At 38.7% G+C, this 19,634-nt stretch overlaps 4 protein-coding genes across 5 annotated transcripts; 3 read left to right on the top strand and 1 right to left on the bottom strand.

Moving 5' to 3' along the window:
• Nucleotides 1–56: 56 nt before the first annotated feature.
• CHR8 (chromatin remodeling 8) lies at nucleotides 57–5,945 on the top strand. Its single transcript, XM_008237430.2, has 8 exons — nucleotides 57–318; nucleotides 456–579; nucleotides 739–1,290; nucleotides 1,488–1,893; nucleotides 2,053–2,908; nucleotides 3,210–3,819; nucleotides 4,084–4,554; nucleotides 4,983–5,945. Exons 2-8 carry the CDS (start codon nucleotides 490–492, stop codon nucleotides 5,652–5,654), a joined length of 3,657 nt encoding a protein of 1,218 aa, XP_008235652.2. The 5' UTR covers nucleotides 57–318; nucleotides 456–489; the 3' UTR covers nucleotides 5,655–5,945.
• Nucleotides 5,946–7,110: 1,165 nt separating this feature from the next.
• ABCI18 (non-intrinsic ABC protein 4) lies at nucleotides 7,111–9,172 on the bottom strand. The gene is made up of 3 exons (XM_008237431.2): nucleotides 8,428–9,172; nucleotides 8,075–8,344; nucleotides 7,111–7,367 (listed from the first exon to the last, which is right to left on the bottom strand). Exons 1-3 carry the CDS (start codon nucleotides 8,917–8,919, stop codon nucleotides 7,299–7,301), a joined length of 831 nt encoding a protein of 276 aa, XP_008235653.2. The 5' UTR covers nucleotides 8,920–9,172; the 3' UTR covers nucleotides 7,111–7,298.
• Nucleotides 9,173–10,265: 1,093 nt separating this feature from the next.
• On the top strand, nucleotides 10,266–11,895 carry NOP10 (nucleolar RNA-binding Nop10p family protein). Of its 2 annotated transcripts, none has more exons than XM_008237432.3 (4): nucleotides 10,266–10,393; nucleotides 10,612–10,689; nucleotides 10,808–10,850; nucleotides 11,595–11,895. In XM_008237432.3, exons 2-4 carry the CDS (start codon nucleotides 10,636–10,638, stop codon nucleotides 11,690–11,692), a joined length of 195 nt encoding a protein of 64 aa, XP_008235654.1. In that variant the 5' UTR covers nucleotides 10,266–10,393; nucleotides 10,612–10,635; the 3' UTR covers nucleotides 11,693–11,895. The 2 variants fall into 2 exon arrangements, with proteins under 2 accessions (XP_008235654.1, XP_008235655.1); XM_008237433.2 differs by having other exon boundaries at nucleotides 10,313–10,393; nucleotides 10,615–10,689.
• Nucleotides 11,896–12,735: 840 nt separating this feature from the next.
• On the top strand, nucleotides 12,736–19,425 carry HAP6 (ribophorin II (RPN2) family protein). Its single transcript, XM_008237434.2, is given in 20 exon segments — nucleotides 12,736–12,856; nucleotides 12,858–12,883; nucleotides 13,255–13,447; nucleotides 13,559–13,648; nucleotides 13,931–13,993; nucleotides 14,264–14,333; nucleotides 14,635–14,699; nucleotides 15,105–15,159; nucleotides 15,696–15,823; nucleotides 15,949–16,064; nucleotides 16,201–16,270; nucleotides 16,690–16,794; nucleotides 16,951–17,037; nucleotides 17,126–17,274; nucleotides 17,464–17,575; nucleotides 17,653–17,736; nucleotides 17,914–17,994; nucleotides 18,081–18,305; nucleotides 18,553–18,675; nucleotides 18,976–19,425. Coding segments are annotated over 20 exon segments (2,079 nt in total). The 5' UTR covers nucleotide 12,736; the 3' UTR covers nucleotides 19,093–19,425.
• Nucleotides 19,426–19,634: the final 209 nt, after the last annotated feature.

The following is a 19,634-nucleotide window of genomic DNA, read 5'->3' as shown; positions in this document are numbered from 1 at the left end:
CGTCGCTACAACTTGTAGCCTACAAGTGATAAGTCGTGGAAGACAATTCTCCTTCTCGGAGACGGAGAAAGGGTGCGCGGGTTAACTAATCGTGTGCCCCTCGCGCGCCATAGAAACAGCCTCTTCGCTAAAACATCCCTAGTCTCGTTAGGACTGTCGCTGAAGCAACAGCAACCAATTAAAGCTGCAAAACCCTCACACGGGAGAGAGAGGGGTTTCGGTTATGCGAATCTAGGTTTAAGAAAAATCCGAATAAGTTAATCCGAAACTCCGATACGTGAATTTGATTCATTTTGACCACTGTAATATCTAAATTCGGTACGTAAGCAATTGAATTTCGGTAATTGCTCGGTCGCAATCCGTGATCGAATTCGGTTTCAGGTTTTGTGTTTGATTTTTATGTTTAATTCAATGCGAATGAATGCCTACTTGCTCTTCCTTCTCGAAATTGTCAGATAAAATTGCCCTAATTTACACATATACAATTGCATGGAGGAAGACGAAGACAGGATTTTGTTGGACAGTTTGGGCGTAACGTCGGCAAACCCTGAAGATATCGAGAGAGACATTTTATCAGGGGTATGTAAATGCTAGGTTTCATCATTTTCATCTTCATTGTTAATTGCATCGTGCCCAGATAATCAAAACCATGTTTTTTGAGCTGCGAAAATATACCGAGAGTGATTGAATAGTTAATCAAATGCTAGAATTTGACAGTAGGCAGTGTTTGAAGTGCAGGCGCAGAACAATGGCAATGCCAGTGAAGTTGGAGGGAGTACTGAGGAGGAGCCTCTTGAGAGATCAGAAAGTATCGATCCATTGGCGGCCAGCCAGGCCAAACTCTATAACAAATTGAGGGCAGTTGAGTTTGAAATTGATGCCGTTGCCTCCACTGTTGAACCTGAACAAGCGGGGAATGAAGGCGCTGCTTGTGATGGTGATGATGATGGCGTGGAACCCGGGGATAAGGAGGACCTTGATCAGGCTTCTGCTACTGGGTTGAACCTTCAGCATGCCTTAGCTACTGATCGACTGAGAAGTCTAAAGGAAACAAAGGCTAAACTTGAGAAAGAGCTTTCAGATTTGGACAAGCAAAGACCTTCCAAGGGTAAACAGCGTGACAAAGTCTTATCAGATATTGTCAAGGAAAAGCCTGCACCCAAGAGGAAGTTGAAACAAGTTAAGAAATCTGGAAAAAATCTAGAAAAGAGGCTTAAAACAGTCTCATTTGACGAGGATGATGACTTCGATGCTGTGTTGGATGCAGCATCTGCAGGCTTTGTTGAAACTGTGAGTTTAACACTTGAACTTTACCTAGTGGTTCAATCTTTCTCACCTTGTGTTTTGTAAAATTTGGTGTGGGTTACCTAATTAATTATTATGTATAACGTTAGTAAAAGATGTTATAAATGGTTCATTATTAATTAAGTATAAAAAAAGGAAGAGAAACAACAGGGATAACTAAGTTGACGCTTTTGATATGCCAGGAAAGGGATGAATTAGTTCGAAAAGGAATTTTAACTCCTTTCCATAAGCTCAACGGCTTTGAACGCCGCCTTCAAGAACTAGGGCCATCTCAGAGGCGTAACGTTCCTGCAGAAGAACACAGGAGTAATGATTTTGCTTCAGCCAGTGTTGCTAGAGCAGTGCAGTCAATTTCGAAGGCTGCTCAAGCTCGCCCATCCACCAAGCTGCTTGATCCAGAAGCTCTACCAAAGCTTAATCCACCCACTTATCCTTTTAAGAGGCTAAAAAAACCTCTTAAGATTCCTCAATCCCTAGAAAATGATACACACAAGAATAAAAGTTCAAGATTAAGAAGGAAGCGCCCTTTGCCTGATAAAAGATGGAGAAAGCTCAGTAATCTCGAGGAAACGCACGTGCATGAAAATGGTATGTTCAATGTTGTCCTTGATAGTGGTGTTAAGTAGTTGCATGACATAGTTAAATGTTTTGTACAACAGAAAGTTGTTTTAATTGTTTTATCTATTTTTCTACCAAATCTTAGCAAGTACGTTGTTTCATTTTTGTTCTACTTGTTTTTTCTTGCAGAAGACACTCCCAGTTGTGAAGAAGAAAACCAAGAGGATGTTGGAGATGTAGATGATAATGAGTATACTTATGTTACCTTGGAAGGGGGGCTGAAAATCCCAGAGCACATTTTTAACCAACTTTTTGACTATCAAAAGGTAGGCGTCCAGTGGCTATGGGAACTACATTGCCAAAAAGCAGGCGGAATTATTGGAGATGAGATGGGTCTTGGTAAAACCATCCAGGTCTTGTCCTTCCTTGGTGCATTGCATTTCAGTGGCATGTATAAACCAAGCATCGTTGTCTGCCCAGTTACACTTTTGCGCCAATGGAAAAGGGAGGCTCAAAAATGGTACCCAAGCTTTCATGTGGAGTTACTTCACGATTCTGCTCAGGATCCTGCCGGTAGGAAAAAACGATCCAAATCTAATGAAAGTGATTCTGATAGTGAAGGTTCACTGGACAGTGATTATGAGAAACCGGCATTATCCAAAAGCACTAAGAAATGGGATTCCTTGATTAACCGTGTTTTGAGGTCAGAATCTGGGTTGCTAATTACAACTTATGAGCAACTCCGTATTGTAGGGGAAAGTTTGCTTGACATTGATTGGGGTTATGCAGTTTTGGATGAAGGACACCGAATTCGGAACCCAAATGCAGAAATTACTCTAGTTTGTAAACAGTTACAAACAGTACATCGTATAATAATGACGGGTGCACCAATTCAGAACAAGCTGACTGAACTGTGGTCCTTGTTTGATTTTGTTTTCCCTGGAAAGTTGGGGGTCCTGCCCATATTTGAGGCTGAGTTTTCAGTTCCCATATCTGTTGGTGGTTATGCGAATGCCTCACCATTACAAGTATCCACAGCATACAGGTTTAGATTGATATATTTCAAATTTGCAACCTGATATTTAAATTTTCAGCGTCCAGTAGACTGGATTATTATTTCTATCTAAAGACTCTTACAGAGTACTTATCAATCTATTTTTGTTAACTTTTGAATTTTGGAAATTCCTAAACTATCTGAGTGTTTATAGGTTTACCACCCTTAAGAAAGAAAACCCATAAGATAAAGTCATTCATGAAAGATGAAACTTCTGGTATTTTTTTCCAAATTGTTCCCAGGGTTGTATATATATATATACACTTTTCAGTCTCAACCTTTCACTATGCAGGTGTGCTGTGGTTCTGCGAGATTTGATCATGCCGTATCTCCTCCGGCGCATGAAGGCAGATGTGAATGCCCAGCTTCCTAAGAAGACTGAACATGTCATATTTTGCAGCCTCGCTGCTGAGCAACGTTCTGCATATAGAGCATTTCTGGCTAGTTCTGATGTGGAACAGATTATGGATGGTAATAGGAATTCGCTTTATGGAATTGATGTCATGCGTAAGATTTGCAACCACCCTGATCTGCTTGAGAGGGAACACTCCGGCCAGAATCCAGATTATGGTAATCTCGAACGCAGTGGAAAATTGAAAGTTGTTTCTCAAGTCCTTAAAGTTTGGAAGGATCAAGGTCATCGTGTTCTTCTTTTTACGCAAACGCAACAAATGCTTGACATTATTGAAAGATTTCTGGTTTCTGGTGGTTATAGCTACCGGAGGATGGATGGTCTTACTCCCATCAGACAGAGAATGGCCTTAATAGATGAATTTAACAACTCAAGTGATGTGTTTGTTTTCATTCTGACAACTAAGGTTGGTGGTTTAGGGACAAATCTGACAGGTGCTAATAGGGTGATCATCTTTGATCCTGACTGGAACCCATCCACTGACATGCAGGTACATTTTGGACTTCACTATTCTTTTAATTTGCAATTTGATGCAAATGTTTGAACTTGGAAACTAGTTGTCTGAAATGTAAAGGTTACTACTATATATATGGTCTGTCTTGTGAAATTGTCAACATTCAGGGTTAAGGATCCTTCTAGTGTCTTTCTGATGGAAGTAATACGTACAAGTTTTTTGTTGACCCTTGTTTGAAATTTTTTTTTTTTTTTTGGGTACTTTGGAAACACATTTTTGTAATCTGAATGTTTTTAACAGGCAAGAGAGCGTGCTTGGCGTATTGGTCAGAAGCGGGATGTGACTGTATATAGATTGATCACCCGTGGAACCATAGAGGAGAAGGTGTATCATAGACAGATTTACAAGCATTTTCTCACCAATAAGATATTAAAAAACCCACAGCAGAGAAGGTTCTTTAAAGCTCGAGATATGAAGGATCTCTTCACTCTGAATGATGAGGGTGAGAGTGGGACTACTGAAACAGCTAATCTGTTCGGTCAGTTATCTGAAGATGCCAATGTTGTTGGTACACAGAATGACAAGCACAATAAGCAAGAATCTCAGAAAGTCTCTGTACCGCTTGCCAATGGTGCTGGGGCTGACAAGGGGAAGAACTCAGAGGTTGGACCGTCCAGGAGGAATGGGAAAGAAAAAGCTGACCACAGCAATGATGAAGTAGATGAAGAAACAAATATTCTGAGGTGCCTATTTGACGCCCAAGGGATACATGTAAGTTTCTTCAATTTGTGTGCCACATACACATTTTTCTTCATTGGTAGTATTGCACCTGTGTCTGTTAGGATTCCTTTATAGCTGTGGAACTTAACCTGAGATAAAATGTTATAACTTTGGTCTAATCAAGTTGTTTGGTTGTCTTCCCCAAAATAATTGCAAGCATTTTCTGATGATTGGAGTTTTGGATTAAATCTCATTTGTCACTGTTGGAGAGTCTTGTACGATGGAGGGAAATTATATGTCATGTAATATATATTTCAAATTATTTAGTAGTATTTTACTATGTATTCATGTAAAGCGCATATAATAAGAATGCATTGATTGTAACACGAGACTGACATTGTTAATTCTCAATTCAGTCTCCATCTCGCTGCAGTCTGTTTACGTTTTTCTTTTAACATGGTGTCCAATTTCCACTGCAGAGTGCTATGAATCATGATATGATCATGAATGCGCATGATGAAGAGAAGATGAAGCTTGATGAACAAGCTTCCCGAGTTGCACAAAGAGCAGCAGAAGCACTGCGCCAGTCACGGATGCTTCGAAGCCGTGATAGTGTGTCTGTCCCCACATGGACTGGGAAATCAGGAATGGCTGGCGCACCATCATCTGTCCGTGGGAAATTTGGTTCAACTGTGAATTCCCAGTTGATCAATAATACCAAACGCTCAGATGAAGTTTCCAACAATGGAACAAATGGTGTTGCAGGGGCATCTGCTGGGAAGGCATTATCTTCTGCTGAATTACTGGCAAGAATTCGAGGAAAGGAGGAAAAAGCTGTTGAAGCTGGAATTGAGCATCAGTTTGGGTTGGCTTCTAGTTCTCACAGAGCAAAATCTGTAGATGTTGGACCTTCTAGGTCGTCTCACAAATTAGGTGGGGTGCAACCTGAAGTACTGATTCGTCAGATCTGTACATTTATCCAACAAAGCGGAGGAAGTACGAGTTCTTCAAGCATAGTGCAGCATTTTAAGGACAGAATACCCTCAAAGGATCTTCCCTTGTTTAAGAATCTTCTGAAGGAAATAGCCAAACTAGAGAAAACCCCAAACGGATCAGTTTGGGTTCTAAAGCCAGAGTTTCACCAGCAGTGATCTCAATCTCAACCTCCGATTCATTGCCTGAGATGAGAGTGCTGATTTTTTGTGGATAGTTGTGGGTTCTCCAAATATCCGGAGTTTATTTGGAGCAATGTTCATCTGTGATCCCTGAAATCTTCCTAGTAGGTCACTTTTTTTTTTCCTCCCAGTTTCCTCCATTCTCATTGTTGTTAATATCTTCAGTAGGGCAAAGGTGACAAGAAATTTCATTTTTTTTTTTGGGTACGTCCTCGAACCATTTTAATCAAAACCACACAGAATAGAGACATTTTCTCTGTACAGTAATTTATGGAGTTCTGAGAATTTCCTCTTTCCATGTTTTGGAGGCAATTGAACAATGTTGCCCGATAGAGTGCTTTGGGCTACTTGGGTGTAGATGATAGACGGTATAGAGAGTTCTTTTCCCCTCTTTGAAAAATGGCCTCAGAAACATTTGAGAACCAGATTTCGTCGTTTTGGGTGTTTGTGATTGTACATATCAGATTTCCAAGCACTCTGTTCCGCCGGCCAGTTCAAATCTTCTGCTCTAGCCGTCTTATGTAATGCCAAAGTGGCCCATCGCGTACTCGTATTTGTATATGGATAGACTAGGCTGCCTTTTATGTTATTATACTCTACAGGTGAACCACTCAGGTTATGTTACCCATTTTAGTGCTATAACTTGAGTGGATCGCGTACTTGTATTTGTATATGGATAGACTTGGCTGCCTTTTATTTGGTTGCCGCTAGTTTTCTTCAAATTAGGTATCGACCCGCTCAGGTTATGTTACCCATTTCACTGCTATAACTTTTAGGCCAAGTTATGATTTTGATCCATGTAGGTTCAGTTATTGCTATTTAATCTTCGTAGTTTATTAAGTGTTACAATTCAAGGACAATATGGTAATTTCATCAAGTTTTCCTGCCGAATTAGTTTAGCAGGCGAGTGGCATATGTGAGGGTAAATGATTCCCAACAAATAAAACTACAGGGATGATGGAGTACAATGACAACCAAATGACTTTGATTCTAGGAGAAACCTGCAAAGCACTCGAGAACTATTCCAGTCCACAACAAAAACCACAAATAAGTTAAGAAGGCAGAAAGTAGACAATAAGACAATTACTTTAGGCTTTTGGCAAAGATTTTGTTAATCGAAAACGATAAAGGAATCCTCCGATCCACACGGCAAGTTTCCATTAGTCCAGAAGTGTGCCCATTTTATCAGGATGGCAACCTTCGTTTTCAGGATTACAAAATTACAACAAATATGATGTATGCAAAATGACAATCCATCTTAGTCCACCAGAAGCTGTCAAATTGCGAAGTTTTTCATCCAAATAAAAACAAAAAGGAAAGAAAAAAAAGGAGCAAATAGCAAATGGATTAGACAAGGAACATTTCTCTATTATATAGAAGTGAAAGCTTGAAATTTTAAGTTAACAACTAGCCGGCACAAAGAACATAGATGTCAGGACAAGAGAAGCTTCAAAATATATTGCAGGGAAACATTATTTCCATAAATGGAAGTATTTGGTATCTTGTGTGCTTTCTTTCTTTTCTCACATATTCCTTCCTCACTTTTCTCTTAAAAAAAGATAAAAATAAATAAAAATAAATGAAGACCTCGATCATAATTAACAAAATGCTCACACACAATTAGAAAGCCGCCCATCCTGCAGCGGTTGTCTTTGTTGAACCTGATCCAGTCGCTGAAGGAAGATTCCTCTGGAAATGATCATGAGAATACCATAAATCACAATCATAAACAAACAAGGCAATAAGCAAAATATCCATAAATCACACTCGTATGTGAACTGGAAGAGGTAATCTTTTTTCCTTTATGTGTGTGGAAGAAGTGTATCTATCAACCAAATGCACAGAAGTGCACTGCGGCATAAAAGTTGCTCAAACAAACAGAAAAACAATACTGATTCTGCAAGAACTAAGCTTTCAGATTGAAATCAGTTCCTACATGGTTCGAACTTGGACAGAAACTAATGTAGGTTATAGCTACTCATTCTCAGCTTGCCTTTCTAATAATGGGATTACGCTCATCCAAAAAAAAAACAGAATGGGATTAGGAACCAACTTTCCCAGTAAATCAGGAATTATAGTGCTGGCAGAGACACCATCAAATGTTGGGATTTTGATGACAAGCATAAGCCATGAATGGGTAAAATCAGTAACACGACACACGACATGTATAGACAACAGAAATTTGAAATTGCAGCGTCCAAGTATCTTAGTCAGCTAATTTTGATGACAAATTACCTAATGAATACCAAAACTCAAACAAATTCATTCCATGTTGATTTTGAACAATTTACTCTTACTATATCATTTCTCTGAGTTCCAAATTCCAACAAGATGAACAACAATTCAGCTAAACCAAGCAATGTAATGCCAAAGCAACACTGAGTTACATTTCCTACCTCAATCTGAGAAAGATCGGATAACGGGTCGGAGCTCCGCCTCGGGTTATCCGGGGGTGACTTGAGGCCACCACCAGAGCTGATTCTAGCAGCAACAGGATCATTAGGAGGTGGCGGCAGAGCCGACCTCACTTTCCCAGACCCGGGCGGCGGAGCCAGGCCCAAACTAATCGGTTTGGGCTTCACCGTCCCGGATAGCCCAGCCGCTGACAACATCCCAGTCCCACTCGTCGGCTTCGGCTTCACATTTATCCTTATCGTCTCACCTTCCTTCAGATCCCAAACAAATACACAAATCAATGAAATTTTTCATTGAAAATGAGAAATTAAAGAAAATCTTAAATCTTTTATACTTTCAATCTGTGATTAACGGCAGGGTGAATATCGATATGGCCATCGTCGCTGGTCTCGCCGCCGTTGCTCTCCTTCTCGTGCTCTCTCTTGACGTACTTCTCGTGGTCCGACAAAGCCACGTTGAAATCAAACGCTTCGTTTCGCTCTGCAAACCCCAGCCCAATGAACGCGTGCTTTCCGGTGCCGTCCTCGATCTTGAGCACGAAGTATCGCGACGAGTCGAGCACGGTCTCTACGGAGGTCTCGCGCTGTCCCGGGTGGACGAAGCAGGCGGCGAAGAGCTCGCTGGAGTTCGGATCCTCCAGTCGGATCTCGCACCGGTCCTTGCAAGACACAACCCGGAGCCGACCCGACCAGATCTTATCGGACTGGAGCCACTCGCCGCACTTGTACCCGCCGGATGTGCTCCGCGGCGGGATTTTGTAGACGGCGACCTCGCGGACCACGAGCAGCGTGTGCTCGAACGCCTCCTCCTCGTCCTCGAACGACATCGTTTCGGGATCGAAGTAGGGGCAGGCAAAGCTTCGAGCTTTAACGGATTCTTATGAGCAATGCGGGTGATAATTGGGATATTTTTTATTTATTTATTTTTTTGGTTGGGGAATTTCAAACTATGGTGAGAGAGTTGGGGGATTGAATTTGAGGTGAATTTGGGACGAATTTGACGTAAATTTGAAGAAATGGTGATGTGGGAATGAAGGTGGGGGGAAGGTTTCAAATGGGAGTATGCAGAAACGTGGGTTCGAAGGAGAGTGCTTGAAAGGTCAACTGGATTGTCTAATGGAGACGGCCAGATATTACCATTTTGCCCTTATCCCTTACCCTTTTGGGCTGGCCAAGGCCTAAGCTTGGCTCGGAGATAAACTGTAATCAACAGTTATCTGTTGGTGGTTTCCATTTTCAATTTCCCAAAAAGTCGAAACCAAGAAACATTCTCCACAGAAGCCCAACCAATATCTGCAAAGCACATCTGTTACAAAAATTTACCTCTACAAATCCCTCTTTTTATCTCTATAAAAGAAAAAGTATAGTTAGTTACAACAGTTGAATAAGGTAGTATCAACCTCTTTGCACTCGAGTTCAACTTCTCTTTTCGTACATTAGAGTAGTTTAAAATATCGCTATTATCAACAAACAAAACTCGATAATAGAAAGAAGCTTACCTCACTCAAACTTCTTTTATTTATTTGAATCTCCTGGCCAAAGCATAAGCCCTGGTTTTCAACTGTAATAGCAACAGAGAAACCTAGGTCCCTATATTTTTGTTAAACCAACCTCTAAAACTTGATCTTATATAAATTATGACCATTTTTCAACAAACAATGATAACAGATAAATTAATTTTGTTGAACAAACCTCCAAAGCTTGATCCCTGTCTACTAGCTTAGATTAGTTGCAATTTCCACATAGCCAAATCACCATTACTATTCTCTAATGGCTACAAGCTTATCATCTAGCAGGCCTTCCTTCCTTGTCATTGTTGTGGCCTTTTCTTTTACATTAAACTACTCTTTGAGGGGTTAGGCTGTGTGGCCCAGTAAGGAAAGCAAAAATTAACTCCAAAGCACTTTGGTGCTGCTCAACCTAACAATTCTTACAACTTTTGAAAAAATTGTTTCTCATAGTTGAAAAACAGCCATTCTTCCCTTCTTAGATTGCGATTTGCAGGTAAGGATGAATGAGGCATTCCTCGTAATTTGATTTACTATTTCATGGGACTTGTTGGGGCTTCGAATTCTAAAAAATTACCACGTCAGAGGTTCATATTGGCCCAAGCCCAACATCTCAACAAAAGCAAAGAGTTTGGGCTTGGTTTTTATCTTCAACACCCATAGAGGGGCATTTTTGGAAAATCAGCCCAGCATATATCTTTTGGAAAACCCCCATCTTCGCCAGTCTTAAACCCTAGCTCGAACAAATAACCAGAGCACCTTCTCCTCCAAATAACCAGAACACTTTGAGCAGGTACGAATTTAACATATTTTACAATTACAAATTGCTATCTTTCCCTGCGAATTTACAACTTTCTTGTGTCGAAACCTCTAAGTTCTAGATCGCTAAACTCTTTTTTAATAAAATCGAAAATTTTATCAGCATGAATAACTGTTGTGAAATATTCAGTGTGTTAAGTTCTATATGAGATTTTGTGTCGGAGTTTCATGCATCATTGCTTTGATTTTCAGCAGGTTGAAGAAGAAGCAGCCAATATGTATCTCCAGTACTACATAAACGAGAATGGCGACAAAGTCTACACCACTAAGGTTTGTGACGATGATTTGCAATTTAGCTCCTTGTTTAGAGCACATTAGCTAACAAATTCGACAAACCCACTTGTCAATATTTGAATTTGATGTGTTTTACTTGCTCTTCTGTATGCAGAAAGAATCACCACTGGGGCTTCCCACTCAATCTGCCCATCCAGGTAAGAACAAAATCAGTCTATTGAAGTTGGCTGCAACCTAGTTGCAGCTTTGTTGATTGTCTGAATATGATTTCATAATGGTGGTTATGTTGTTAGGATATCATGTCCTGTTGTTCCGTTGTCGTGCTGTCAAGTAAAGATGTTAGTGTTGTTAAGTTGTCGAAAAACTAATGCCATTTGGGGTTCTTGAATGTTTGCTGCTTGCTAACATGACGGTAAGAAACAGCTGCAATGAACGGTAGTCCCAAGTTCTTTGCAGGTCGTTTTCTATGAATCTATCAGAAAGTTCTAGATTGCTTGAGATTGTAATCTTCCAAGGGACATGTTTAGTAACGTTGCTATAATGAATGCAAAATATAAGATTGCAAGGAACTTAGGTCTTCTCTGTTGGGTTCCAAATTAAGTTCCAAGAAAATCAATGTTTTGCTCGGAGGAAAATGTTTTCGTGATGAGTTTTGATGTTGATGATTTAGTTGACTTTTATTTACTCAACTCTGTGAAATTTGGCACCAGATTGTCCCAGAATACGGGTGTTTTCTAATATTAATTGGAATGATTTGGAAGTGTTTGAGATGATATAGAAGTATACAAAAGAATCGTTTTTATTAGGTAGCGCACTAGTTGAAGGAGAGAGTTCTTGAATGATCTGTGGCTACCAGTCTTCTGCATAATCTTCCTTGGAAAAGGTTCCCAGTTTTTTGGTTGTTACTAATCTGTTTCTTTGTTCATTATTATCAACTGCAGCCCGCTTCTCCCCCGACGACATGTATTCAAGGCAAAGATTTCTCCTGAAGAAACGCTTTGGGTTGTTGCCGATCCAGCAGTCACCTCTGAAGTATTAGATACTTATAAAGGTTCAGCTGCTTTGAAGGGCTTCTTCGTTTGAAGTGTCTCAGACTTTAGGGTTTTACTAGGAGTGCTATCTTGTTGGACCTTTCTATTGGGGACTGTAACTGGATATGTCTACCGCTAGTATGCAAGCAGCACAAATGGTTGTAGACTGGTTATGTGTCAAGTTTTTGAAAATGTAGTAGATTTCTATGAATATGCTTTGCAAATTTACTTTCAACCTTCATATCTACTAAAGTTTGTGAGTAAAGCTCCCATATCTACCCAAATATATCCATCCACTTAAATTATTGGGTTGTCGCACCCTTTACGTTTTCCTCCTCTTCTTCTCTCTCTATATTTTTTCCTTTTGATTTCACTTTTTTCATATGGAAATTGATTTCGATTTCAGTTTTTTGGGTATGGAAATTGATTTTGAACCTTCTGGGTTGGAAGATATTTTAAGTTCGAACAATGACGGACAAATTGGAAAAGAAGTTGAGAATAACTTCACATATGAACAAATTAAACAAAACTATATTAGTGTTTTTTTTTTTTTTTGGGTTAGAAACAAAACTATATTAGTTGGATGTTAAATTAGAGGACATTTTTGTGCCAGAATACTAAAGAAGAAAAAAAGCAGTTGCTCAAAATACAATGACATGCCCCAACCAATCAGAAGATCGGATTGTTAATTTATATGCAAGAGAGTAAAAAAGAAATTAAAAAAGAAAATAATTATATGCATGGGCCTCCATTTCCTGATGGAGCGAAGTCAAAAGTCAACAAAGCCCAAAACACAATCGGCCATTACCAACCAAACCCACTAAAACGGCCTCGTTCTCTATCTTCAGCTTCCCACTCCTCTCAGTCACTCACTACGCAGCAGTCGTCGCGCCCAGAGACTCACCACACTGACCAACTTTCCAACGCTTTCAGTACGTTCTTCCTCTCGATCTGAAACCCTAGCGTCTTCCAGATCGCGTACTTGCATACGTGCATAAATGTAGGCCTCATTATATGTATCTGAAGCTGTTGACTTTGCTGCTGTTTCAGGTATGGCTACCAGAAACCTCGGGGGATTTCTGGTGCTGATTTTGGCGATTGCGATCTGCGAAGCTGCTTCCGTCTTCCAGCCGATCTCTGACTCTCACCGATCCGCGGCCTCTGAGCTCTTCACAGCCGAACGATGGATCCTTCGGGAGGTGAATTAAACACTTGAAGAAATGATTTCTTTGTTTGTTTTCATATTTTCTGTTTGGTTCCTGTGAATATGAAACGATGTGGGTATGATCATTTGTATGATCCAATTGAATTAAAACGGATTTATTTCATTTTGTATGTGTCGTCACCCCTAACAATTCTGAGATTTGAAGTTCATGATTCGGTTATTTTCCTACATTTTAGTCGAAATGCGTCATTAAGTTTTGATTTTGGTTGAATTGGATTTCATTTGCACGATTAATTAGATTAATTTGGATTGTAACTATATTTAATTCTATTTGTTTTGACCTTGCAAGCAAGTCCAATAATTTAAAAAGAAATCTAACTATTTGATTTCGTAAATTTTTGACAGTTTAGAAGAGGCATATGAAGCCCTAAGATCGTTTGAGATTCTTGGGATTGATAAAAAGTCTGATATACGCACTGCTACTTGTCAGTCCGTTGTGGACACACTTGGGTCATCGTCTTCTGCCCCAAAGGATTTGCTTTATGCCTTAAAGGTTAACAGCATTTTGAAATGCAAGGTTAACGATAAGATATTTGAGGTATGGTTGAGTCTTTAGCGCTTTTTCTTTGTTCTCAGCTTGAAAGCCATTGCTTATGAAGCATGTGGCAAAATACTGCAGTTCGTGGTTAATTCTATTCTCCATGTCTAGGGCATTGCTGCAAGACTTAAAGCTATTGCCAACACTGCAAGTTCATTGCTCGACTTCTACCACTCAATCGGAAGCTTGGTACTTATTAAGGTAAATTATTGAACAACTACCTCTTGGCTGCACTGTCCAACTCAGGTTTTATTTTCCTTTTGGTTTGCAATCTTAAGTTTGGCTGAAGATTCAACATATAGCAGTGGCGATTAAGAAAAAAAATTCAACCCTGTGCAGGGCAAATATGATCTTTTTAATAGTGTCACTATTTTAATTGTTACAACTGTTGTGCAAGGGTCTCATTTCTGTATTTCTTAGAGGGCTTATATTTTTGAATTATTAATTCTTTCCTAATTCTTTTTTTCTTTTTTCTCGCTTTAGGATCAAAGTTCTGAAGTTGATGTACTTCTTGCTGATGCTGGTGGAATTTTCCATTCTATCAAGGTTGGTTCCAGCAGCCACTAATGGTATTTCTTAGTTGAAAAAGGTTCAGTTTTGACTATCTCCAGGTCCCGGCAGAACTTGCTATGTCAGATAAGGCTTAGCATCTGGTGGCACTTATTTTTTCTTGTAATGTTGATGCGGAATTCTGACTCCGAACTCTCAATTATTTTCTTTTGCTTTGCAATTTTTTTCTTCTTCATCCTTTTGGATGTCTCTAGCAAGAAAAATTGCTTTGTTGAATGTCTGAGTAATGGTGAAATATTATTGCAGTCTCTGAGCCAGAGTGATGGAAGGTGGCGTTTTAGTTCTGATAATCCCGAGTCTAGTACCTATGCTGCTGGTAATGAGTTTCTATGAATCATTTGAAAGTTATGCTGTTTCTTTTCTCATGGCTGATTTTTTCTTATTAAGTGGTAATTATTGGATAAAAGAAGTGGGGTTTCCCACTGCACACCTAAATTCCTTCCCTCCCATGAGTTGAATCTGAGATTTTTATTCAACTAGAGAGGGATTAGTAGCACTTGGTTACAATGACTAATATTTGTTTTACCATCAAATTTAAATCTTTGCTAAACATGGTATTGATTATTAGTAGGTATGTGGCTTATATTCACTACTTGAGCTTGGCATTCCTCTTGCAGGATTAGCACTTGAAGCACTTTCGGGGGTTGTCTCATTAGCATCTTCCGAAATTGATCAGTCCAAGGTACATTCGTTAGCTTGCTTAAATAAGCACCAAACATAAGCTTCATATGTTTTTAAATCTAAAATTGAACTTGTTTGGGCCATTCAGAAAGTTCCATACCGATTCGCACGCTGAATTATGAGATTTTGGTCCTAATTGGGATACTTCACACACTGACCAAATCATTACCAATATATGTGGACCTATTTTTCCATTCTATTTAGCTTTTATTTTACTTTTTACATAGCTGCGTAGTAAGGCTCTATAGATCTTATTAGTATACTGTAATTCTTCTCTGTTACTGTACACACACACACACACACACACACACATATATATGTATATATATATTTGTGTTCCCTGTTTTTGTAATATTGTTGTTTCAACTTCATTTTGTTAATATTTGATAATGTTGTCTTTGGGCAGATCGGTACATTGAAAAGTGATATTTTGAAGCTTTTTGACAGTGTTGAGAAATATGGTATGTGGTTTTTTTCCCAACATTAGATGTCTTCTTATTTCTTTCTTTTTTTAAATATATTTTTCATCTCTTGCTTTGTAAGTTGTAAATAGTTTTCAGACCCACATATGTAATCTAAATTTGCATAATATTTTTCAATTCATGGTTCATGACCTTATTTGAAGTTTTAAATCAACACATTTTACCAGGGCTGTGGTGCAAAAACGTTGGTGATGATGGGTCATAATTTGGGTCAAGTGGATTTAATAGCATCTCTTGTCGGGATGGGATCATGGAACTTTTTTTTTTGTAGTAACCCAAGGAAGTTTGGCATGATAAGGATGGGTTTGTTAGCCTGCATGCATTTTGATGTATATGTGTGTTTGTGCATTTCTGTGAAACACGATTTGTCATTGAAGTTTGAATGCACAACACAACCTTGCCTAAGTTTAAAACATGTTGATTAATATTCTTCCGGCCCTGCTTTCAGTTTGGTTTTGTCATTTCATTTTCTGGTTAGCTGCTATTTTAATAAGATATGTAACTACATTCTCTAGATGATGGGGCCATGTACTTTGATGAAAAAGTTGTTGATCTGCGTGAGCGTCAGAGTCCTCTATCAACTACTGCGTCAGTTGTTCGAGGACTGACAGCATTTGCAGCTGTGACATCTGGAAACATAAAGGTGACTGGAAGCATACTCAATGTTGCGTTCTTTCCTGCTCTTCTGTTACAAATGCATTTTCTTTTGGGAGGGGGGGGTGGTGGGCGGTTGGAATGCATACTAATGCTTTAGATTTGAGTTTGCAGGTTCCAGGGGACAAAATATTGGGTCTGGCAAAATTCTTCCTTGGAATTGGCATTCCCGGCAAAGCTAAAGACTTCTTCAACCAAGTGGACTCATTAGCTTCTTTGGAAAGCAATAAGTAAGTTCTATTTCTTCTTCTTTGATTGAATTACATCTCCAATTATTTTTCATTATGTCACTGTGTACTGCAGCTTTTTAAATTCTACTTTTAATTTATTGTCTACTAAATTTTGGTTGTTACTTTTCTGGTGCAGGGTTGCTATCCCACTGATTTTATCACTTCCAGCTACAGTGCTTTCATTGACCAAAAAAGACCAGCTCCAGGTTTGTCAATTAATCAACACAGTATTTCTTCGTTGTAGATGAGTGTTGAATCATCAATTATTCCTGTTTTCTTTTCCTTCTTCTTGTGAGGTAGATATTTGAATTGAGCAAAAGTTGTATTGTTTTCTAACTTTATGCATAGCTATGTCTATATATATTAAGTCTTGTGAAATCTGCACTGTTTTCTTTTTCCTCAAGCTGACTATCTTTGTTTTCTTTTTAAAACGCCAAGCTCCTCAGTTATGATTGTATTATTTTCTAACATTTTGATCTGCACATATTCGGTATTGCATCAGCCTGCTGTGGATTAATTATTTTATTGAGGAAAATATAGAGTTAACAAGTAATGTTGTTTATGCCAAATTGCATACTTTGGTTAATTTAAGTGTGTTGGTTTGTACTTTCGAAATTTTAATCAGGTTAAAGTGAATACTGTGCTTGGTTCAAGTGCACCTCCTCTGACAGTTAAGTTGGTGCGAGCATTGAGTTCTGGTTCGAAAGTTGCTTCCACAATTGAAAGCCAGGTAATAACTTTTTTTCTCTTGTTGTATCTAGTTTATCTGCAGTTCAATAGTCACACATATCCTTCCTCTGAAAAGATTAGTTTTATTTATCCTCTTCTGACAAATTGATTGCATGAATGGCATCTGGTTCAATGCCTTATAATGTGTGTGATGTAGGAACTCAAGTTTGACAAAGAAAGTGAATCCCATTTCTTGGATGTGCCAAAAAGTGTCGATGTTGGAAATTACATATTTGTCTTTGAGGTACTCTTAATTTCTTTGGTAAATTTTACATTTAGACTAGCTTCCATTTGGCTCTCAATTTGTAATGAGTTAACAAAACTTTTTGTAGGTTGTTCTGCATGATTCTGAAGATGAAATAGTTTATGCAACTGGAGGCTCTACTCAAGTGCAGATATTTGTCACAGGAGTTATCAAAATTGAAAATGCAGAGATTGTTGTACTGGATAGTGATGTTGGGAGCATAGAAACCCAGAAAAAGTACGTGCTTGAAATTTTTTATGGTTCATGTTTCCAGCTTTAGTTTATGTTCTTCCTTTGGAAGTTGGATGCTTGTAATCACAAACTCGTGTTTCACAATTGTTACATGTCCACAATTGTGCCTATTCCATTATAACACGTTCTAAAGCATATAAATCTTTTGTTACTTCTACATCATTCATTTACCAGACTAGATTTAGCTGGAGAAAATTCGCTCGCACTATCGGCAAACCACCTGCAAAGGCTGCGCCTATCCTTTCAATTGACCACTCCTTTTGGAAATGCTTTTAAGCCACATCAGGTTTGTAGTTCTCCATGCCTGCTGAGTTAACTTCTCTCTGTTCAGTTCAGTTCATTTAGAAGTTTGTGGGGCTGCAGGTATTTTTGAAGTTGAGACATGAGACCAAGGTTGAGCATATCTTTGTGGTGGGGAACTCCGGCAAAAAGTTTGAGATAATACTGGTAAGTGCTCCCTTGGAAACCTAGAATTTTAATTCACCTATTTAGCTGATACTCCTCATAAGCCCATGATTAATGTCTGAATACTTGAATAAAATGAATACTCAGTTTTCACCATCTTGGATGGATTACCCATTTTAATTCATTTGTTTTGCTAATTTTTGGTATTTTGTTTTTCAGGATTTTCTTGGATTGGTTGAGAAGTTTTACTATCTTTCAGGTAGTTATGACATTCAATTAACTGTTGGCGATGCTGTAATGGTAAGCATTACTTTAGCTCAGATTTTTCAAAATGTATATAATTTCTACCCTCTGATTATCTGAGGAATTTTTGTCTTCTCTTCCAGGAAAACTCTTTCTTCCGGGCTATTGGCCACATTGATTTGGATCTACCAGAAGCACCTGAAAAGGCATCCCGCCCTCCTACGCCGGCCATTGATCCTTACTCAAAATATGGCCCCAAAGCAGAGATAAGCCATATCTTTAGGGTTCCAGAAAAGCGTCCTTCTCAAGAGCTCTCTCTTATTTTCTTGGGTCTTGTGTTTTTGCCACTGATTGGATTTTTGGTTGGGGTGAGTATTTAGCGAATCCATATTACATTGTCATTTGGCTTAGAAATTTTTTACATTTTATGCTCTGATATCTCCCTTGGAAAATCCAAAGAGTTTAACTAGATTGTGCTGTTTATAAACAGACATTCTCTAGTGTACAAAAAGACCAAAAGAGATATTGGGGGGATGTCAACATTTTAAAATGTTTGCCTATTTTGTACTTTGATAGTGGAAAATCTTTGTTAACCTTATTTTATGTATTAAACAGCTATTACGCTTAGGGGTGAATCTGAAGAACTTCCCTACTTCAGCAATACCAGCCACCTTTGGTATCCTATTCCATGTCGGCATTGCAGCAGTTCTTTTGCTCTATGTGCTTTTCTGGTTGAAGGTATGCCGTTGATTTGTCTTTACTGTAACTTTTCGGAAGGTTCCTGTCTACATCACATTCCCAATGATCTGGACAATCCCATTTTTAAGCATTACAGGGTCACCTGTTCTAGAACGGGAAAATTACATTAGCATATATAGTATTTACAATAGTGAGATTTCAAAGTAATTATGTTATACACTTGCTGAAGAAGATTTTGGCTTTTCAATGCATTTTAAAGTAGATAGCATTTTTTTTACTTGCACATTGATTAAGCTTTTCAAACGGCTGGTCTGCTTACTAGTTTGTTCCCATGTACAGCTGGATCTATTTACGACACTGAAATGGGTTGGACTGTTGGGAGTTTTCTTGCTGTTTGTGGGACATAGGATTCTTTCCCATCAGGCCTCTACATCAGCCAAGTTGAAATCTGCTTGAAAGAAGACCGAAAAAACTTGAAGAAATCTCCCGTTTAGAGAAATCAAAAGGATGTTGGGCCTGAAAAGAGATACCAGAAAGATGAGGAGATTTTCCTTTGGAGAGAGAAACAGAGGGTGGCACTTTTTAGAACAATTTTGTAGGACTCCTTGTTATGTTATACCTGTACCTCTTACTTTAGAATTTTTATTACCCAGAACATAAAGTCATATATTTATTGCAAAATGAAGAAGTACCCACGTGCTTGGTATAACTTTGACATATCAAAGGTTCATTGCAAGGAACTGTGTCAAGTTACATCTCTTTTAATTATCATTTTTCTTTTTATTTTTCTTTTTTGGTCTGAATTATCATTTTTCTTTTGCAGTCTCTTTTTATAATCTGCCTATAAAATGGGGATAAATTGGCTAAATCTTAACGGGTATGATTTATTCTGCCAGACTTGAGATCCGGCTTGATGAAAAGATTTGGTTTAGTTCTCTAATTACGTTCAAGTTAATCAACATGTCTATCCAATGGCGTAAATTGACCAAATTCTGAGA

Source organism: Prunus mume, linkage group LG6 (assembly GCF_029339155.1).
Source record: "Prunus mume cultivar Tortuosa linkage group LG6, ASM2933915v1, whole genome shotgun sequence".
In the NCBI taxonomy this organism is placed as follows: domain Eukaryota; kingdom Viridiplantae; phylum Streptophyta; class Magnoliopsida; order Rosales; family Rosaceae; genus Prunus; species Prunus mume.
The sequence above is the reverse complement of the archived record's forward strand: the minus strand, read 5'-3'. Positions and strand labels throughout refer to the sequence as shown.